Here is a 21,847-nt window from a genome sequence, read left to right as displayed (position 1 = left end):
TTTTTAACTTTACATCAACCTGAAGTTGATATACTGTAGAGATTTACTGTAAGCGTTAAATAAAAAAATACAATAATAATTTGACTTGTTTTTAACATTTTAATGACTTAGACCCTTTATGGTCCCCGAGAGCCCTGAAGGTTAAAAAACCCCAAAACAAATCCATATATTTTGTTACGGTTTGGAAATGAAAAATATCAAAATGGCCCCCGCATGCTTTAATTTTTCCGTGAGCGGCCCTCAGTGGAAAAAGTTTGGACACCTCTGCTATAGTGTATCACTAAAGCTAAATCTGTTAAGCAAACAGCTTCAAAAACGTGTAGCTCATCCTACTTGTATTCAGTTTTAGAAATATAAGGTTCTGTATCATACTTTTTTCCAAAGTAATCGTTGTTTGCTGTCACAAACTCTGCATGATTAGCATTGTAGTTGTTGGCGAACGGATCTGTGGTTCCTACCAGTACATCAAAGATCACGTGACTGGCTTGCTGCTCATTATCTCTCAAAATGGCTTGGGAATCTGTGAGATTTATATTATTTTGATCATATCTATTTACTCGCAAACTGTGTAAGTCTTTTGGTGTTATCAATCAGATGTATACGGCAGTCGCTTCAATATAGAGGCAATTTGTTTTACTACCATTTTACTTGTACCATAAAAGGCAACTGCACTTTTTTCTAGAATTTTACCTATCGTTCACAATCATTATGAAAGACATGACGACGGATGTGTTTTTTTTTAATGCATTCTACCTCGTAAATAAACGTAAATAAAAGTCTGCTTACAGCGGCGCCGAGATCACTATCTGTCTATGTTTACAGTATCGAGTGGTAAGCTGCTTCCTCGCTTCCTTTGTTTGTGAAAGTTTATTCTAAATCATAAATCATGCCTCTCACCTGGACAGTAGAAGGACGAGGATATAATCCGACATGTTCGTACACTCTGACAGCCAATTTAGACCCGGAAATGGCGACACAAAAAGACGCTTGGTTCCACCGCCCTTTTCTTCACAAGGATTAGGAGTAATTGTTCATCGAAAATGGGAATATAACAAGATTCTATCAGTCGGCATCCTAATGACAGCTGACATTGTACAGTAAGTGATGTTTTGTTATGTTTGTTGGCTCTCAGGAAGTCTGCAGTGAGTAGTAATCAGTGATGTAGTGGGAAAAAAGCAATACTACACTACATATATACTTACATCATGTATATAAAACGGCAGCACAGTGGAAGAGGGGTTTGTGCATCTGCCTCACAATACGAAGGTCCGGGGTTCGATCCTGCGCTCTGGATCTTTCTGTGTGGAGTTTGCATGTTCTCCCCGTGACTGAGTGGGTTCCCTCCGGGTACTCCGGCTTTCTCCCACCCCCAAAGACATGCACCTGGGAATAGGTTGATTGGTAACACTAAATGGTCCCTAGTGTGTGAATGTGAGTGTGAATGTTGTCTGTCTATCTGTGTTGGCCCTGTGATGAGGCGGAAACTTGTCCAGGGTGTACCCCGCCTACCACCCGAATGCAGCTAAGATAGGCTCCAGTGCCCCCCCCCGACCCCAAAAGGGACAAGTGGTAGAAATGGATGGATGGATGGATGTTAGAGATGCTACCTCAGTAGAAGCATTTAAGTCCCATCTTAAAACTCATTTGTATACTCTAGCTTTTAAATAGACCCCCCTTTTTTAGACCAGTTGATCTGCCGTTTTCTTTTCTCCTTTGCCCCCTCGCCGGGTTATTCCGGTTCCGGTGACCATGGATGAGGTGCTGGCTGTCCAGAGTTGGGACCCGGGGTGGACCGCTCGCCTGTGCATCGGTTGGGGACGTCTCTGCGCTACTGACCTGTCTCTGCTCGGGATGGTCTCCTGCTGGCCCCACTATGGACTGGACTCTCACTGTTATGTGGATCCACTAGGGACTGTACTTAGAGGGGGGGTTACCCACATATGCGGTCCTCTCCAAGGTTTCTCATAGTCATTCACATCGACGTCCCTTGTGTGGGCTCTGTGCCGAGGATGTCGTTGTGGCTTGTGCAGCCCTTTGAGACTTTTGTGATTTAGGGCTATATAAATAAACATTGATTGATTGATTGATTGATTGATATAAAACCTTAATGGAGGTGTTTGGATTTTTTAAGGGCTTTATAGACAGAGTAGGCTCCATTGTAAGCAGACTCATAAGGATTCTGAATAATAGGCAAAATTCCTAAAAAAGTGCAGTTCCCCTTTAAGGGCAGTACGAGGTTTAAAAAGAGCATTGGACTGTGTGTGCTTCTGCCGGGACACTATAATACTTCCAAGACCTTACTTGTACAATATCATCACGAAGTGTGTTGCAGGTGACTGAGACCGCATTCATTTAGGAATGAAGCACCGATAGCTTCTTTTTTCCCCCGGTCTGGTTACTCCTGCTTATGCTGGCACCATGGCCAGGAACTGGGTTTAGGTTCCCTATGTCCAAGGGCAAATTTACTGCTTTTTGGTCCATACCAGGTTTCGTCCTTGCAGACTCTAAACCAGGTGTTTTCAAAGTGTGAGGAAGAGATCCCCTTGGGGGTGCCAGAGGACATCAGGGGAGATACAGCAGCTTTAGAAAAACATGTTTTGAAAACCTGCCGCGCTAACTTCATTTACAGTATGTCAAAGGCAAATAAATTGCTTTTGAGTTCCATGTGGTGATGGAATAAACAGTCTGGGGTCAGAAGTAAACTCCACACAAAGTAGGGGGAAGGCCCTAAATGTATTATGTTCTCTGAGGGGAGGCTCACCGTGCTACACTTTGAAAAGCCTCATCTAAACCGTCGCGTTCTGCTGCAAAATTCACCACAAATGTAAAAGACGTGCAGCACTAAAAATGGTTCCATAAACCCAAAAGCATTTAGGGGCAAAGTTATTAGGGCTAATTAGCGTTGCAAGATAGGAAAAGATAAGACAATGGAGAACAATTTATTATTAAACTAATTCTTCTAAGTCGCACATCTAAAAAAATACAGATGAGAACAGCCTCACAAATCCTATGATATTTTTTAAAGATAATCAAACTTTGGGGGAAATGTACTGTGTACCCACCCTTTAAATTATGCAATCGTATTTAAGATTACGTGAAGGAGGAAGTAGGTTTTTTTTCCCCACATTTTTCCTCATTGTGAGGATGAAGTTTTCTGCAGTGCATAATGTCACAGTGGATTTAGGTGCGCACATTTACGTACATCATGCATTTCTGAATGTGCTTGTGTCATGCAGGCTCACACACACACACACACACACACACACACACACACACACACACACACACACACACACACACACACACACACACACACACACACACACACACACACACACACACACACACACACACACACATTCTTGTATTCATTCCCTTCTCGAGACCTCCGAATACTGCCTACCACTTTAGGACCACCCTTTCTAGATATATAACATTTTTTTATTTACAACATTAATAATATATACATACTATGCAAATATAAAAAAGCTTGTTGTAAAAAATGAGTTGGAATTTCACAAGAAAAAGGTCACAATTTCACAAGAACAACTTAGAATTATGGCAATATTATAATAAAAGTCGTAATTTTACTCAACGCAAGTCAACATTTTACAAGAAAAACTAAACATGTGTGCAATATTATGATAAAAGTTGGAATTTTACCCAACAACAGTCGCAATTTTTACAAGAAAAAGCTTAACATTTTGGCAATTTCATAAAAAGAGTCTTAATTTTACTCGACAAAAGTCACAATTTTATAAGAACACTTAAAAATGTTTGACTCCAAAAATGGCACTATTTTACAAGAACAACAAAATAATTGGCAATATTGTAATTAAAGCCCTAATTTTTATGACACATTTTGCATTAAAAAGCAATAATTTTGTATAAAAAAGTAATAATGTTACGAAAAAATTGTGCAATATTCCAGAAACAGAAATAATATGAAAAATTGTTCACAATTTTTTTATAAGAAAAAAGTCGACACATTGTGAGAAAAATACTTAATTTTTTATTTAATTTTTTTGTTTGTAATTGATTTATAATCTTCATTATTTACTTAAAGTTATTACAGTATGTCTCTATATACACATTTATTTATTTTTTTAAAATTAATTTTGGCCAAAGGGTCGCATTTAAATTTCTTACACACACTTGTTATTACATATGTTGGCCAGAGGGGGAGCACTTCAAATTTTTACACACACTTGTTATTTCATATGTTGGCCAGAGGGGGAGCCCTTTTAAAACCGACACACTGTCAATTTGAAAAATCCCTCCTTTTTGGGACCACCCTAATTTTGATAGATGTCACCACCAGGGGTGCAAACGAGACATTCTCTATTAGATGCAATGGTTTTCCGTATTGGGACCATGATTTATGTCCTAACTTGTTCACCGGTCCTCATATGGAAGGTACTTTTCCTTGTTGATGTCTCAAGAAGGGTAGAAATACAAGAACACACACACACACACACACACACACACACACATACACACACACACACACACACACACACTTTCAGTGAGATTGCTGCTCCTTCAAGTAGGCCGGCCGCTGGCCCGGGGCTGCATCCTGGTTGCAGGCAGGGAGCGCGGTGCTGTGAACAGGGGGACTGGGTGTGTGGCTTTGTCAAGGCCCATCAGTGTCCTTGCTCTACTTACTCTGCACCAACACTTAAGGGTGTGTATGTGCATGCACGTGTGCACGTGTGTTAAAGGGAGAGAGGGGATAGGGAGGTTGGGGGTGGGGGGTAGGGGTGCAAGCAAAACGGCATGCTGCCATGAGGCTTTTTGGCTGAGATGAGACATTTATGTGCATTCGGTTTTGTAGTGTGTACTGTATGTGTGTCTGTGTGTGTGTGATGACACCGGAGAGGATTTTATTCGAGGGAGTGTTTTTAGGCGCTATATTTATTGTGCGTGCATGTGTGTGTATGAGCCTGAATTTGTCATTGTGGTCATAAGGCTTTTATTGTACTCCTCCTGGTTCAGTGGACTTTAAAAAAGAAAGGCAAATATCTGTGTGTGTGTGTGTGTGTGTGTGTGTGTGTGTGTGTGCGTGTGTGTGCATGTGCGTGTGTGTGCCAAGTTTTTCTTCAGTTATAATATCACATGATGTGTGCACACTCCTATAATGTAAATCAGTGCCATTTATATGGAAGACATGGTGTGAATATGGTTTTATTTAGGCATGATTGAACTTAGAAGTCGGATGTAATCTATCTAATATTCCCTCAAGGCTTGGAAATACGTGTGTCTGTGCGTGTGTGTGTACCGCATACACACTCTTACTCTAGTCTCGGAGTGCATGTTGGACATTTGTTGAGGAATGACCTAAATCTGTCTCCTGTCATTACCAACCAAGAAGGCCATAGAAACGCAGGTCACAAAAAAACACACACATGGACTATTAACACATTCATCCACTCACTCACGCACCCGCACGCACGCACGCACGCACACACACACACACACACACACACACACACACACACACACACACACACACACACACACACACACACACACACACACACACACACACACACACACACACACACACACACACACACACATATGGATGCACACAAACACACACATTTGAACATGTCATTTACGGCCAGAACTACCATCTTCCTGAACCTAATTTAACTTAGTCTAAATCAGGGATGTCAAACTAATTTTAAATCGGGGGCCACATGGAGAAAAATCTACTCCCAAGTGGGCCGGAGTGCTAAATTCACAGCACAATAAAGTAAAAATAAAGACAACTTCAGATTATTTTTTTTGTTTAAAAATAGAACCAGCACATTTTGAAATGTACAAATTGTAATGTTGAGGGTTTTATTTACACTTACATGTTGTGGTTAATAGTATTCTATCTTTATTTGTCGTTATTTATACTTTCTGAATAAATGATGTGATAATGTTCATCAGTCAACTCATTGGTGTTAATTTTCAATCTATCAAGATAAAAAAATCGTATCAAAATCAAATTACAGGATATTGTTCATGTAGTTTGATAATTTTCCTCGACTGATGCACTAACATCATGTGGTTTATTTTGTACATATGTAGCATCATCTACAAAGATACAAAGAATTGCTATTGCGACATCTAGTGGACACATTTAGAACAGCAGTTTATTTCATTCAACTCCTAAATCCTAAAATAGCATTGTTCACACATTTTTAATGCACACACACACGCTCTACATTACATTAGAAGTTCCAGTCAGGGCCTAGTCATATTGACGAGCCATCTTCCCGTTGTTCCTCCTGCTTTGTGTGCGTGCATCATGTGTTCTATGCACTGTAACACATTCTCCCTCCATTCGGCTGTTTAGCTCACCACTCCTTTTGGGAGGAAGAGATTGCCGCTGCTGCATTATTTATTTAGGATTACTGAAAAGTGGCCTAATGTGTGTGTGCGTGTGTGTGTGTGTGTTTGTCAAGCTGTGTGTGGATGGAGGGATTACGGCTGTTTTGTGGGTCAGTGGCCAACGTTGCTCCGGGCTAACTAAGGACTTACGACTCACATTCACACATATTTACTAGTGAAAATGCAGACGTCCACAAACCCAGCGTGTCTCTTTGCTTTCTCGCTCCCTCGACGGCACTGGGCTATCACCATGGTAACAGCAGATTGAGAGACTTTGCTGCACGATTGCTCAATTGTTATGTCGGTTTCTCTCGCTCCGTCCTCTCTGTCTGCTATTCTGTCCTCCCCCCATCTGCTGCATTTCTCATATGAGCCCCATAACTGCTGCTGCGTGTTATTGACCATCCAGCACACACTCCAACACGCACGCACACACAATTATTATTATTATGCACAGAAGGAGAGGGCGCAGCTCCTCACCTCCACCTCTGCTTCCACCCCCAGGCTCTTCTAACACGGCTGGTGGTGTGACGTCTGAAGTCTTCCCTCCCAGCATGGCGCTGTCATCGCGGTTGTTTGTCGCGTGTGTGCTCACTTTGGCTCATGTCGCCCCCTCCAGCCAAGGTAAGCTGCTCCCTTGTTGGTGGTACCTGAGTGGGTAAAAAAATACAAATGTTTTTTCCCCCCCAACTTTTTAAATGACATTATCTTGACATAAGGGCCTCGGCCTACCAGCTCTAAACCAAGCAAAGGCCTTCTTGGTAAAAGTTAGTGAAAGGCAGGGACCTACATAAACAAAAGATTATGAACACATTTGTAGCATGGCCAAAGGGAGTGTTTCATAGCTGCCTATAGCAGCTTCTTAATAAAGCATCAGTCATTCAGCACCATGGAGAGTTGCGACACACCAGCAGCATACTGATCACGCCGCCGCGTGCTCCCTTTAATCCTCATACGGCGACGACCTTTTCATATGTACACGCCACTTTGCTTGATGTTTACAACAAGATTTACCTAATGCTAATGGGATTTTCTCCAGTAATCGAGGTTTCGATGGATTAATATGTCAGGTGAGTTTACACACATTTTCTATGAATGTGGTCAGAAACGAGATCTTATACTGGTATTCATATTCCATCCATCCATTTTCTACCGCTTATCCCATTCGGGGTCGCGGGGGGTCGCTGGAGTCTATCTCAGCTGCATTCGGGCGGAAGGCGGGGTACACCCTGGACAAGTCGGGTATTCATATTATGTTTACTAAACATCCCTATTCAACTGTTAGTTTCACTCGTGGAGTGCAAATCATTGTATTTCAGGTAAATAATTTGATAAAAACATGAAGCATAGGGATGTTCCCATCAGGGTCAGCAGACAATTCCAATACCGATTATCCATGAGTGACATCGGCTGATACCAATATCAATAACGATTAACTGTATTTACTGCAAATGATTCAATTCATCTATAGTGAGGGCTATATACAGTTAACAATATCAACACAATATTCCTAGTAGTTCCTTATTTTATTTGATTACATACAATTGTTTGATCAAAACAAAGTAAGTAGTAGGGCTGGGCGATATGGCCTTTTATTCATAACTCGATATTTTTAGGCCTTGTCACGATACACGATATACATCTCGATATTTTTAGGCCATGTCACGATACAGGATATATATCTCGATACTTTGCCTTAGCCTTGAATTAACACTTAATGCACCAGTATGATGATTCTATGTGTCTACATTTAAACATTCTTGTTCCTACTGCATTTATATATGCTCATTTTAACCTTTCATGCAGAGAGGGAAATCACAACTAAGTCAATTTACCAAAACTATTTTTATTAAACAGCTATTAAGCAGTGGCACAAACATTCATGTCATTTCAAAACAAAGTGCAAGATTGTCAATGACATTTTAAAACAAGCTATGAGTGCACTTTTGTGCATGATATCACTAAAATGACATATCAAAACAACACTAAATTAGAGTTCACTTTTTGTACAGAACGCCACTACAATAGTTTAAAACAAATAAAGTGCACTTTTGTGCATGATGTCACACAAGATATTTCAATAACTGTCAAATAAAAATTAGCTGCATAATAGGAAATCAAATAGTGTATGTCCTTCGCTATGTGGTAGGTTAGACAGCAAGATGTTACTGGTAGGAGCATGATAACATAAATGTGCAGTAAATGATCTAGACCAGGGGTCCCCAAACTACGGCCCGCGGGCCGAAGCGTCCAAAATCAGGCCCGCGTGAAGTCCAAAGTATTAAAAAAATTAATAAAATAAAATAAAATAAAATAAAAGCATTCCTGTCTTTTCATATCCACTTTGTACCGCTTGCTACTCACGGTGTCCCCTAGCCGCTCAGGCAAATCATATTGTCTAAAAATGCATTTTCTCATCGATAACGTGACATCATCGCTCGCACGGAAAGTGCGCTATATATATCTAATATATATATATATATATATATATATATATATATATATATATATATATATATATATATATATATATATATATATATATATATATATATAATATATATATGTATATATATATATATATATATATATATATATATATATATATATATATATATATATATATATATATATATATATATATATATATATATATATATATATATATATATATATATATTTATACAGCCCGGCCCCCGGCCAAATTGTTTTAACCCAATGCGGCCCCCGAGTCAAAAAGTTTGGGGACCCCTGATCTAGAGCATGGATGTCAAACATGCGGCCCGCAGGCCGGGTTTGGCCCGCAAACAGATTCAATCTGGCCCGCGAGATGTTTGACATCTGTATTTTTAGATTAAAGAAACTGCTCTTCTCAATGTGTCCACTAGATGCCGCAATAGCGATTCTGTTAGGCAAAAAAATAGTTTATACCGAGGCGGGCAAGTATACTAAACAACAGTTACAAAGTAAAGCGAGGCTGTGACTCCCCCTCAACCCAACGTAAAACAAACATGAGTAAAATAAATAAGTAGGAACCCCACTTTAAATGCTGCATATTGATATAGTTCTGTGAAAATTATAGTCTTCAGTGCAAATTTAAAAAAGTGAACAGTGTGTGATTTACTGCAATACTGTCAGTCTTTTAAGTTTTTATTCTTGGTTTGTTGAAGTTGTTCACACATTGCACAGCTTTTATTTTTCCCTCAGATGGTTTCTACCTCAGTTTGTATGGTTTGTTGAGTTAGCACAGGATTAATATGTGGAAATGACAAATGAGGTAGTTGATACATAGAAGGGTTTTTGTGTATGCTTTATTTAGTTTTTTGTTCAATCCTTGATGGGCTGTTACTTAAAGTTAAATTTCTCTGTAGACACTGAGTTTAAATCTCAGTTCATTGTATTCTTCATGGTGTTTTTGAAATTGCACCAGTTTTTTCCTCAGAATATTCAACTAACTTGAAGTATTTTGTCAAGATATGTACTTTTTCAGATTGTGCTTGTTCTATTTTGGGTCAAAGTCAAACAAATAAGACAATCTGAAGTTGTCGTACTTTAATTTTTAAGTTATTGTGCCATGATTTTACCCATCGTGTCCGCGTGCGACTAGATTAACCTCCATTCCATGTGGCCCCTGAGCTGAAATGAGTTTGACACCCCTGATCTAGAGCCTTCGTGATGAAAGCTGCATAGTACACGCAAACATTTCATTTAAATAAGGCGATCTGCACCACTTTTCATTTGTACACGCAGTCTTAGTAGATCACATGCAACATGCCCACTAACAGTACAAACAATTTTTAAGTTTGCACACACTGTTTAGCGTGTGGTATTTGGATCTTAGTAGATCAGGCCCTAGGTGTATCTGTCTATGTACAGCACAGGTGTCAAACTCAAGGCCCGAGCGCCACATCTGGCACGGCATATAATTTTATATGGCCAACAACGCATTGAAATATTGTGCGTAACTAAGGCATTTAATCTTTCTTGATAAATGTTGATAGAAATGTTGACAGATAAAAAAGATAGTGCATGCAAATACAGTTCTTTTTTGTCATTAAATCTTCTTCAAATTAAATTCTACACTAGCTGAACTAAATATCTGCTTGTCACTTTAACTTCTGATTCCAAAGGAAGTTTTCCATCAGTTTGTTGGTAAACAATGATAATCAAAGAAATGGCACTCGTGTAATATCATGAAACAGCCATATGAGGGCTTCTGTAACTGCGATTTGGCTCACGATGAAAATGAGTTTGACATCCCTGAATTGTACATGTACTGTGTGTACATGCATATGAATAGTATCTGGTATCCGATGTCATCTCTTTGTAAGAATACAAGACGGAGTTGATTTTATGGTGTGTTCAAGGATCGCTGAACAGAGTAGATGCCACAACGCCCGCCAGAAATAATAAGTGATAATAATACACTTTAATTGTTACACACTTTTCATTTAATTACATCTTAAAGTGCTGCAGTACAAACCAATATTTAAAACAACAGGGTTTCCGCGGAGCATTAAAAAGCAAAAATTTAAGGCATTAGATGCCATTAAAATTATTAAATGAGATGTCCAGAGGCATTAATAATGTAATACAATTGTACGATTTGGACGATAGTCAATACGTCAAATGATAAATGAAAATTAATTTAAGAACGTTGCGGTCAGCGATAATTTGCTACGTCTGTCTGTGTGTTTCTTTACTTCGTCTCTGGCTTTCAGACTGGATACAAGAGGTCTTGTTAGGTCCGAAAACGAAGAAAAGGCACCAAACAGTTCCGAGCCCAAACTTTGCTATTTTTTGGTCACTGTAGGCGTGTAGTCCTTAACTCTGACACCATGTCATGAGGAAACCGGGATTGTTTCATACGCGACTCCTTTATTTCAGTTCAACACACATTAGCTAACTTGGCTAACATGAGCAACTGTCGTGTCGAAGTAAACTCACGTGACCTACCGCAGCCTCGGATGGTCAAACAAGGCAATTCTCCCAAAAGAACTACAACTCTTATATTTTCTGACATTCCCACAGTAAAATAATTACAGTTCCTTCAGCTGCTTGACACTTTATACTTAACTTGGTATTTAATGTACCCATTTAATCAACTGAGAGGGTGTAAAATACAATCTATTCTAGATGTTTAAATGACTCGGTATTTTAAATGCTTCTAAAGGGCTTATTGGCATTTTTCCCAAATATCATTTAATGACATTTCCAAAATGTTTAAATCATTCATTTCCAAGCCCTTGCCTCATCTACATTCCTATAGTATGATGTCATTTATTATTCTGTAAAACGTTAAACTATTTTTTTTAAATAGCGACAAGCGGTAGGTAGAAAATGGATGGATCGATGTATCCTGGTTAAAAAAATATCCTCCAGTTCGTGACTATTATATGTCATAATTTCCGAGGATATGCATTTTTTCCGCATGTTTTAAAAAGATCAAATTTTAAAAATTATTTCTGGGTATATTATATTGATCAACTAATTCAGAATAGGATGTTTATTTAGAGGATCTAAGTGCAGTTCCCCTTTGATAATATTGATTGAAGGTACAGTGTGATGATTGACTGACGGAACCTTTTAATTTGCTATTGTCTACAGACAAGCACAATGTCAGAACTCTGGGTGCTATTACAGAAAAATAGATAAAAAAAAATACATTCTCAGATTAAACAGTCTTGCGAGCCAATTCTAATTCCCTACATAGTAAAAGTTTAAGTAAACTTTTCAACTACTCAAGATTATTATTGTCAAATGCTTACAAATCTGTGTGTACAGACAATTGTAAGCTTTTGAAGATATATATAATAACTATATGCGGTTTGTCATGTGCAATACATTTTTTTTAAGTGGGATTATAAATTAAAAAATATATATATATACATCCTATATTATATACAATATATATATATATATATATATATATATATATATATATATATATATATATATATATATATATATATATATATATATATATATATATATATATATATATATATATATATATATATATATGTGTATATATATATATATATACACTACCGTTCAAAAGTTTGGGGTCACATTGAAATGTCCTTATTTTTGAAGGAAAAGCACTGTACTTTTCAATGAAGATAACTTTAAACTAGTCTTAACTTTAAAGAAATACACTCTATACATTGCTAATGTGGTAAATGACTATTCTAGCTGCAAATGTCTGGTTTTTGGTGCAAAATCTACATAGGTGTATAGAAGCCCATTTCCAGCAACTATCACTCCAGTGTTCTAATGGTACAATGTGTTTGCTCATTGGCTCAGAAGGCTAATTGATGACTAGAAAACCCTTGTGCAATCATGTTCACACATCTGAAAACAGTTTAGCTCGTTACAGAAGCTACAAAACTGACCTTCCTTTGAGCAGATTGAGTTTCTGGAGCATCACATTTGTGGGGTCGATTAAACGCTCAAAATGGCCAGAAAAAGAGAACTTTCATCTGAAACTCGACAGTCTATTCTTGTTCTTAGAAATGTAGGCTATTCCACAAAATTGTTTGGGTGACCCCAAACTTTTGAACGGTAGTGTGTATATATATATATATATATATATATATATATATATATATATATATATATATATATATATATATATATATATATATATATATATATATATATATATATATATATATAAATATATATATATATATATATATATAAATATATATATATATATATATATATATATAAATATATATATATATATATATATATATATATATATAAATATATATATATATATATATATATATGTATATATATATATATATATATATATATATATATATATATATATATATATATATATATATATATATATATACATATATATATATATATATATATATATATATATATATATATATATATATATATATATATATATATATATATATATATATATATATATATATATATATATATATTTATGACACATGAGTTAAGAGCTCCATCACAGAACCAATCGTTTGTAAGTTGAGGACGTTACTACTATATATTCAAATAATAACAATAATCATGGTTTTATTATCGTTCAAAAGCGTCTTTAAATTACATAATTCCTTTGTAAGGTGTCCCTTGTCTTTTTTTTCCCTCTGCTAAAGCTCCATCCTAGTTCTTTTTGGTATTATTTTATCAATGTGTTTATTATTGTGGTGGTTGTCGTCTTCAGCATCATACGAAGATCTGTTTCTAGTATTTTAACAGTCAAGCAATAAGCATCATGTATAATGCCCGAACAAGTAAAGCTTAGCCATTAAAACAGATCAAATACTATGAAGCAGAAGAAACACAATACATGCAAAATAGTGGCTTTTCTTACTGTGTGTCTACTTATTTTAGTTATTTAAAAAACAATAACTTTGGTCAAAAGATTTCAGTGTGTACTTATAGAGCACATTTAACAAAACTGTGATAATAATAACCGTGATCATTTTGGTCAAGATAATCATGATATGAAATATATTGTTCCATTCCTAGTTGAGCACCAGTTTGTGGAAGGAAAAATGACAGTTGCTGATTGAAGAGTACACATAGTGGGCATTGCCCTCTTGTAAGCCTCATTGTACCTTTTTAATTCAATCTCCTGACACGTTGGTTTATTGCGGGGGTAAGCAACCCGCAGCTCTTAAGCCGCATGCGGCTCTTTAGTGCCGCCTTAGTGGCTCTCTTGGAGCATTTTTAAAAAAGGATTGAAAATGGAAAAAGATGGGGAGGAGGAAAATACAAACAAACGCAACAGTTTGTTTACATGTAAAATCTTCTACTCCTTCTTTGTCTCATTTTGTCCACCAGAAGTTTTATGCTGTGCGTGAATGCACAAAGGTGCACTTTGTTGATGTTATTGACTTGTAGGAGTGCTAATCAGGCATATTTGGTCAGAGCATGACTGCAAGCTAATCAATGCTAACATGCTATTTAGGCTAGCTGTATGTACATATTGCATCATTATTCCTAATGTGTAGATATATTTGAGCTCATTTAATATCCTTTACATTTATCCTCTTTGTATATACTTTAGTTTTGCATGTCTCATGACACATTATCTGTAAGTAATATTGGCTGCATTTCAGATAGTTGTTTGTGTGCCATGTTGTTCCAGACCACAGCAAACATTACCTAGCTTGCCAAAGATTGTAATAAATCTATTAAAAGAACACACCCTGCCGTTTCCTTTAACTTGGACACACACATCTATACTTTTGGCCATTAAAAGCCAGTAATTTCCAGGAGTTATCTCACAATCTGAGTAGCCTCTGATTTACTAATGGTTTCTAAAGTTATGAAAATGTGTAGAATGAATATTACATTTCAACATTTCTGTCAACGAAGATTTGCTTCAGCCTGCGACACATAGTCATTTTGATAGTAGGCTAATATAGACACTTAAGTCACGCGTTGCCTTCATTTTAAGACTTATATACGTTTTTTCATTTTTTGCGGCTCTAGACAGATTTGTTTTTTGTATTTTTGGTTCAATATGGCTCTTTCAACGTTTTGGGTTGCCGACCCCTGGTTTATTGGTACAAACTTCCGTATTACATAGCCGTGAGCATTGGTTCGTGCCCTGCCCAGAATTGCGTTAGGAAAAACATCTGGTGTGAAAGCTCAAGTCATGTGTTTGACTTTTTGACCTCTCCTGTCAATCCTCCGCTCCTTCCCCACCCCTGTCTTTCATGGACAGCCATGTCTCGGGCCGCCATGCCATTTGGGCTGTTGCGCAGAGAGCTGGCATGTGAGGGTTACCCCATTGAACTCCGCTGCCCGGGAAGCGACGTGGTGATGGTGGAGACCGCCAACTATGGACGCACCGATGACAAGATTTGTGACGCAGAGCCCTTCCAGATGGAGAACACGCAGTGTTACCTTCCTGATGCACTGAAGATAATGGCCCAGAGGTGTGTGTTTGTGTGTGTGTGTGTGTGTCTGGTTGGTCCAGTCATCTACTACTTCTTTATTATAAAAGATGCAAATCACTTTGTCGCGTACATGATTGAATGCCGATAAATCAATAGGAGCATCTGCCGCGTGCAACCTACTCCTGCATAAGAGGAAACATTACACCCAGCAAAAGCATTGTTGTGAGTTGTGTGTGTGTGCAAGTGCAATAATCACTTTGGCTAAATCTGGCTGCACCATTAGCTGTGTACTCAGCAGTGTTTTCCTCGAAGAACAGATCAATATTCAGGGAGAGGAGACAAACGGAGAGCCCTTTGCTTCCCCGTTCCTGTATATTAATCACTCTCCTTCGTTCTTTTGCCACTCCATCCATCACTCTCTTGTGCAGGTGTAACAACAGGACTCAGTGTGTGGTGGTTGCAGGGGTGGACGTCTTCCCAGACCCTTGTCCCGGTACATACAAATACCTGGAGATCCAGTACGAGTGTGTCCCTTACAGTGAGTACCACTATGTAAACACTATTGAGTTCTATTCATACCTGCAAACGGCACATGATGTTTGATGAATGCTGCACACAAACATACATTATATGGACAAAAGTATTGGGCCATGACCAGGAAGTGAAATAGAAGAAAATATAGAATTGATCCCCAAGCTTGCAGTCTTCTGGAAATACTTTTCCAGTGTGATTAAGGAATGTTTTTTTTACTAATCTTGGACCTGCTGGATCACAGTCTCTGTTCTTGTTCATCCCTAATGTTTTCCACACCAAACTCATCCAAGGATATGTTTATGGGTGTTGCTTTGAAACGAGACGTCTCCAAATTGTCCCGACGAAAAAAGTAGTTGGGATGTTCCAGTCAGGGTTTTATGCTACCAATTTCGATAATAATCATCCATTAGTGAGTTTGGCCGTTACCAAAACAGAGAACATGGATTAACTGTATTTTTTTAATCTATTCACGGTGCATGGTATTGGCAGTTTACCAATATCAGTCCCTTATTTTCTTTTATCACATACAATTGTATAATAAAACAAAGTCAATAGTGCACAATAACTAAACAAAAGCAAAAATCCCCAATTACTACTCATTTAACTCATTAGTTTTTTGTCCTCCTGTGTCCAAAAAAGTATTCCCTGAGTTTGTAAACCAGGGGTCCCCAAACTTTTTGACTCGGGGGCCGCATTGGGTTAAAAAAATTTGGCCGGGGGCCAGGCTGTGTGTGTGTATATATATATATATATATATATATATATATATATATATATATATATATATATATATATATATATATATATATATATATACATTGTCTTTATAATTCGTTTTGTCATTTAACATCAATTAACATTGATGTTCATCAACATTTAACATTGTCACGTTGTCGATGGGAAAATTCATTTTTAGACAATATGATTTGCCTGAGCGAATAGGAGACACCAAGAGTAACAAGCAGTAGAAAATGGATTAGAAAGGAAGGATTTAAAAATACATATATATATTTTTAATTTTTTTTATAAACATTTTTTTTAATAACTTGGGACTTCCTGTGGGCCGGATTTTGGATGCTGGGGGTCCGGATCCGGCCCGCGGGCCGTAGTTTGGGGACCACAAATGTAAACATTGACAAAATCAACAAAAAAATTATTTGGAGAAAATAATAAAAACACTGACCTAATCACTCTCGATATATACAGACATGTCTACAGGCTGTGACATTGCTGATACACCAAAAGTATTATTATTATTATTATATTGTCTTCTTAATCTACTTGTTAACTTCCTTTTAACAGCCGATTACTTATTTATTGGTGTTGTTTAAAGCTAATTTAGCAGTTAGTTTACCTATTAGCGTGCCTGTCTCTGCCTTGCTCTCGGTGTGTAACATGTGTAGCCTCATCCTCCACTGATAAGGCTACTTGATAATGATACTTAAGATAGTAAGAAGTGCAGTTTATTTACTATAATGGAGGTGATTATTAATACCTTAGGTGAGTGGCTCCACACTGTGTAGGGAGACATAATTAGCTGCTAGCCGCTTGATAGCCGAAGACTACAAATAAATAAAGTGTCAGTCAGTTTGTGATCAGAATTAAAATATATTAGCGATCACATACTTTTTAATGGCATCACTAAAAAATAGCAATGTCCAAATGTCTTGATCTGCTGGTCAATACAATCCCCCCGCCCCACACACCTAATAATTGATTAATTAATATGATGATCTATTTAAGAGGTGTGTCACAATACTTTGTTCATGTAGTGTAAAAACCTGTTGTTGTCATGATCTGTCGCAAATGTACGCGTTTATTCACTATTTTATAACCCCTTCAATTCATGAGATACTTTCTCTCCTCAGAGTGTGTGTGTGTGCTTAAAATACAAACTGAAAGTTGAAGGAACTGTATTTGCATACTGTATGTCCCCTGTGTGAGTGTGTGTGTGTGTGTGTGTGTGTGTGTGTGTGTGTGTGTGCGTGTGTGTGTGTGTGTGTGTGCGTGCATGTGCGTGCATGTGCGTGTGCGTGCACATATGCACTTGCGTGTGCATGTGTGTGTGTTTTCTTTTCCAGAGTCACGCCATGCCACGCCAGTTGCTCTCTTTTCTCCACAGGAGCGCCACTGAGGGATTTAAAGGGGAGGAGGAGGAGGCGGGTGGGGATGATGGAGGGAGTAGTGGAGGGTAGGAATGGCAGGATGGAGGGATGGTGGGATAGAGGGGTTGGTTCTTGTAATATTTGTGAGAATGGAACTCATAATCTGTGCAATTCTTTCTTTACTTTTCTTTCTTCTACTGTCTCTGTTTCTGGCTTGCATTCTTGCTTCTTTCATTTCTTCTTTTCTTTCACCCTCTGATTTCTCTTTCTTTCTCTCCCTCTTTTTTTTTTCCTATGCTTGAGTAGAAGTGGACCAAAAAGGTAAAGACAATACACTGTAGCATCTTGATCTTTCCTTACCCAACCCAACCCCACCGCCCAGCCCCCTCTTTATCTCCTTCTCTTCCTCTCTCCTACCAATTCTTTCTTCCTCCTACCCTAGGACGTTGTTTGTAGTCATGCTGGATGTTGCTCCCCTTTTTTTTCATGTTCTCCTCAGTTTTTACCCCATTTATGTCCATCCCTCATGGTATAGAAATCTGTGCTTTTATCTAATTTGATGCAGGTTCCGCACATAGTCTTTCCTTTCTCTCTCTCTCTTCTTCCTCATTGCACACATAAACAGATCAGCTTTAACACCTTTCTATCTGTCTTTCCTTCCTTCCTTCCTTCCTTCCATCCTCTTTATGCTTATTTTACCTTTTCTTCCCCTATAGGCAGAGCCCTTTATTTACCTTCATAGGAAACATAAGACCAAATGTGTGTGATGCGTCTGGATGTGTGCATAAAGCACTGCTTATTTATGTCTGTGTGTGTGTGATTGTGTGTGTGAGTGTGTGTGTGTGTGTGTGTGTGTGTGTGTGTGTGCATGCCTTCTTGCATGCCAGCGTGAGATTGTACAGTAAACATATGTGTCCATATATTTATTTTTTGACATGTGGGTGGACCAATCGTTGTGCTCAGTGTAAACTAACCTGCCCTCTCATTCACTTCAAGGCAAAATGTAGCCCCGCCCTCTACGTCCCTGATTCTACCTCACACCGCACTAACCTACATGCCCGCACACATTTAACATACCCACACACCTTTCATTGCAGTGTCCCCTGTTATATTACTCACCACACAAACACATGCACACACACTTGCACACACACACACACACAGACTCACTTTTATGTCTCGTCTCTTGCTTGACTTTTGAGATCACCACAGGTGTTTTAAAGCCTTCTGTCTCTCCTCTTCTTTGTCTTTCTTTAATCTCATTGCATCAACTGCATCTGTCTCAATCCAATTTTCATGCATTGATTCATTTACTCCTTTCCACTCTCTGACCCTCTCTCTCTCTCTCTCTCTCTCTCTCTCTCTCTCTCACCCACCACCATCCATCCATATCCTCTGTCCTCTCTCTCATCCTTCTCTGTGAAAACTCCCATCTCCCAGTTTTCGTCTGCCCCGGATCACTGCTCAGCATCCAGTCGCCTTCTTCCGTACTGGAGGCGGAGCATCAGTCGGGGGCGTGGTGTAAGGACCCGCTGCAGGCTGGTGACAGACTATACGTCATGCCATGGACACCCTATAGGACCGAGGTGCTGTACGAGTACGCTTCTTGGGACGACTACCGGCAGAATCGAGTCACCACTACCTATAAGTGAGTGCGTTTTAATCTAAAACAGTCCTAATCCTGGTTTCTCGTATGCTATAATTACAGTTAAAGTCTATTTAATGTCTTGACTTCAGACCCATTTTGATGGAATTTCTTTGAAACATCCTTTAATTATTAATATGTTTATGTTATAGTCAATTTTCCATGTTGGCTAAAAGTAATCACGGTATTTACTAGTTATTTTTCTGAGAAAATTAAAGGCTAGCTATAGTAACATAGTAAGGGGTGCACAAAACAATTTGATTTACATTCGAATCACAATTCTTCTTATACTTCCAATTATTAATTCTAAAGAAAAAAGCTAAAAAATACTAAAATAAAACAAATAAAAAAATGTGTACATATATATATATGCATTTATATATATATACACATTTATATAAACATATATATGTATATATATATGTATATACATATATAAACAAATATACATATATATATATCCATCCATCCATCCATTTTCTACCGCTCGTCCCTTTCGGGGTCGCGGGGGGTGCTGGAGCCTATCTCAGCTGCATTAGGGCGGAAGGCGGGCTACACCCTGGACAAGTCCCCACCTCATCGCAGGGCCAACACAGATAGACAGACAACATTCACACTCACATTCACACACTAGGGCCAGTTTAGTGTTGCCAATCAACCTATCCCCAGGTGCATGTCTTTAGAGGTGGGAGGAAGCCGGAGTACCTGGAGGGAACCTACGCAGTCACGGGGAGAACATGCAAACTCCACACAGAAAGAACCCGAGCTCGGAAATCAAACCCAGGATCTTCTTTTTGTAAAGCATCAGCACTAACCCTTGTTCCACCCTTCTGCCCTTACTTTATATATATATATATATATATATATATATATACATACATATGTATATACAGTATATGCATGTAAAAATATACAGTATATTTGCATATATATATATATATATATATAAATATATATATATATATATATATATATATATATATATATATATATATATATATATATATATATATATATATATATATATATATATATATATATATATATATATATATGCAAATATACTGTATATTTTTACATGCATATACTTTGTATATATATATATATGTATATATATATATATGTATATATATATATATATATATATATATATATATATATATATATTATATATTATATATATATATGTATATATATATATATATATATATATATATATATATATATATATATATATATATACATATGTATATACAGTATATGCATGTAAAAATATACAGTATATTTGCATATATATATATATATATGCAAATATACTGTATATTTTTACATGCATATACTGTATATACATATGTATGTACACACATATATACCTATATATACATATATACCTATATATATACATACATACACATATATATACATACATACATACATACATAGGTATATATATATATATATATATATATATATATATATATATATATATATATATATATATATATATATATATATATATATATATATATATATATATATATATTTTTTTTTTTTTGCTAGTAGTTTTTTTTTTTTTTAATAAGAATCAATTTTTTAAAATACATTTTCAGGTCATCTCTATGCAACCAGGGTGAGCTTTTTTTTTTTTACCTGTAACCTTTTTGGAAAATATTTCCTTATAATTTTTGGACTAAATAATAATGAATTGAGAAGTGATTCTAAATCAAATAGTCACCCCGGGAATCGTAATCAGATCAAATCGTTAGGTGCCCAGCAATTCACACCCTTTAGGTTATAGTAACAATCCTCTAATGTTGTAAGTGAAGTGAAGTGAATTATATTTATATAGCGCTTTTCTCTAGTGACTCAAAGCGCTTTACATTGTGAAACCCAATATCTAAGTTACATTTAAACCAGTGTGGATGGCACTGGGAGCAGGTGGGTAAAGTGTCTTGCCCAAGAACACAACAGCAGTGACTAGGATGGCAGAAGCGGGGATCGAACATGGAACCCTCAAGTTGCTGGCACGGCCGCTATATCAACCGAGCTATACCGCTCCTTCCAAGAGTTATTTCGCCTTGAAGACTCAGAGCCTTACCTCCACTAAGCCCAAATTCAAGAGTCAATGTTCTGATTGTCGGTTTACATAAATTAAATTTGTTAAGTTTGTTATTTAGCAGACTTACACAGAAATCAATGAAACATTGAGGCGAGGGGTTTTAATAATGTCAGTGATGAGGTGAATGCAAAAAATTCAAAGATGAGTTAGGAGAGTC

The 21,847-nt window shown here is 37.2% G+C and overlaps 1 protein-coding gene across 5 annotated transcripts in view; it reads left to right on the top strand.

Annotated features, from left to right (window-relative positions):
* LOC133639542 (adhesion G protein-coupled receptor L1-like) overlaps positions 1–21,847 on the top strand; it is a 91,096-nt gene that overhangs the window by 33,413 nt on the left and 35,836 nt on the right. For 4 of the 5 annotated variants that reach the window (XM_062032923.1, XM_062032926.1, XM_062032925.1 and 1 more), the window contains exons 2-6: positions 6,889–7,008; positions 15,113–15,326; positions 15,716–15,825; positions 18,233–18,247; positions 19,367–19,574. In XM_062032923.1, coding sequence (XP_061888907.1) covers positions 6,939–7,008; positions 15,113–15,326; positions 15,716–15,825; positions 18,233–18,247; positions 19,367–19,574 — 617 coding nt within the window. In that variant the 5' untranslated portion in view covers positions 6,889–6,938. The remainder of the gene's footprint in view (positions 1–6,888; positions 7,009–15,112; positions 15,327–15,715; positions 15,826–18,232; positions 18,248–19,366; positions 19,575–21,847) is intronic. The other variant, XM_062032924.1, reaches the window with a different exon arrangement.

Source organism: Entelurus aequoreus, linkage group LG22, assembly GCF_033978785.1.
Source record: "Entelurus aequoreus isolate RoL-2023_Sb linkage group LG22, RoL_Eaeq_v1.1, whole genome shotgun sequence".
In the NCBI taxonomy this organism is placed as follows: Eukaryota; Metazoa; Chordata; class Actinopteri; order Syngnathiformes; family Syngnathidae; genus Entelurus; species Entelurus aequoreus.
Note: the sequence above shows the minus strand (reverse complement) of the source record. Positions and strands in the feature narration are given on the sequence as shown.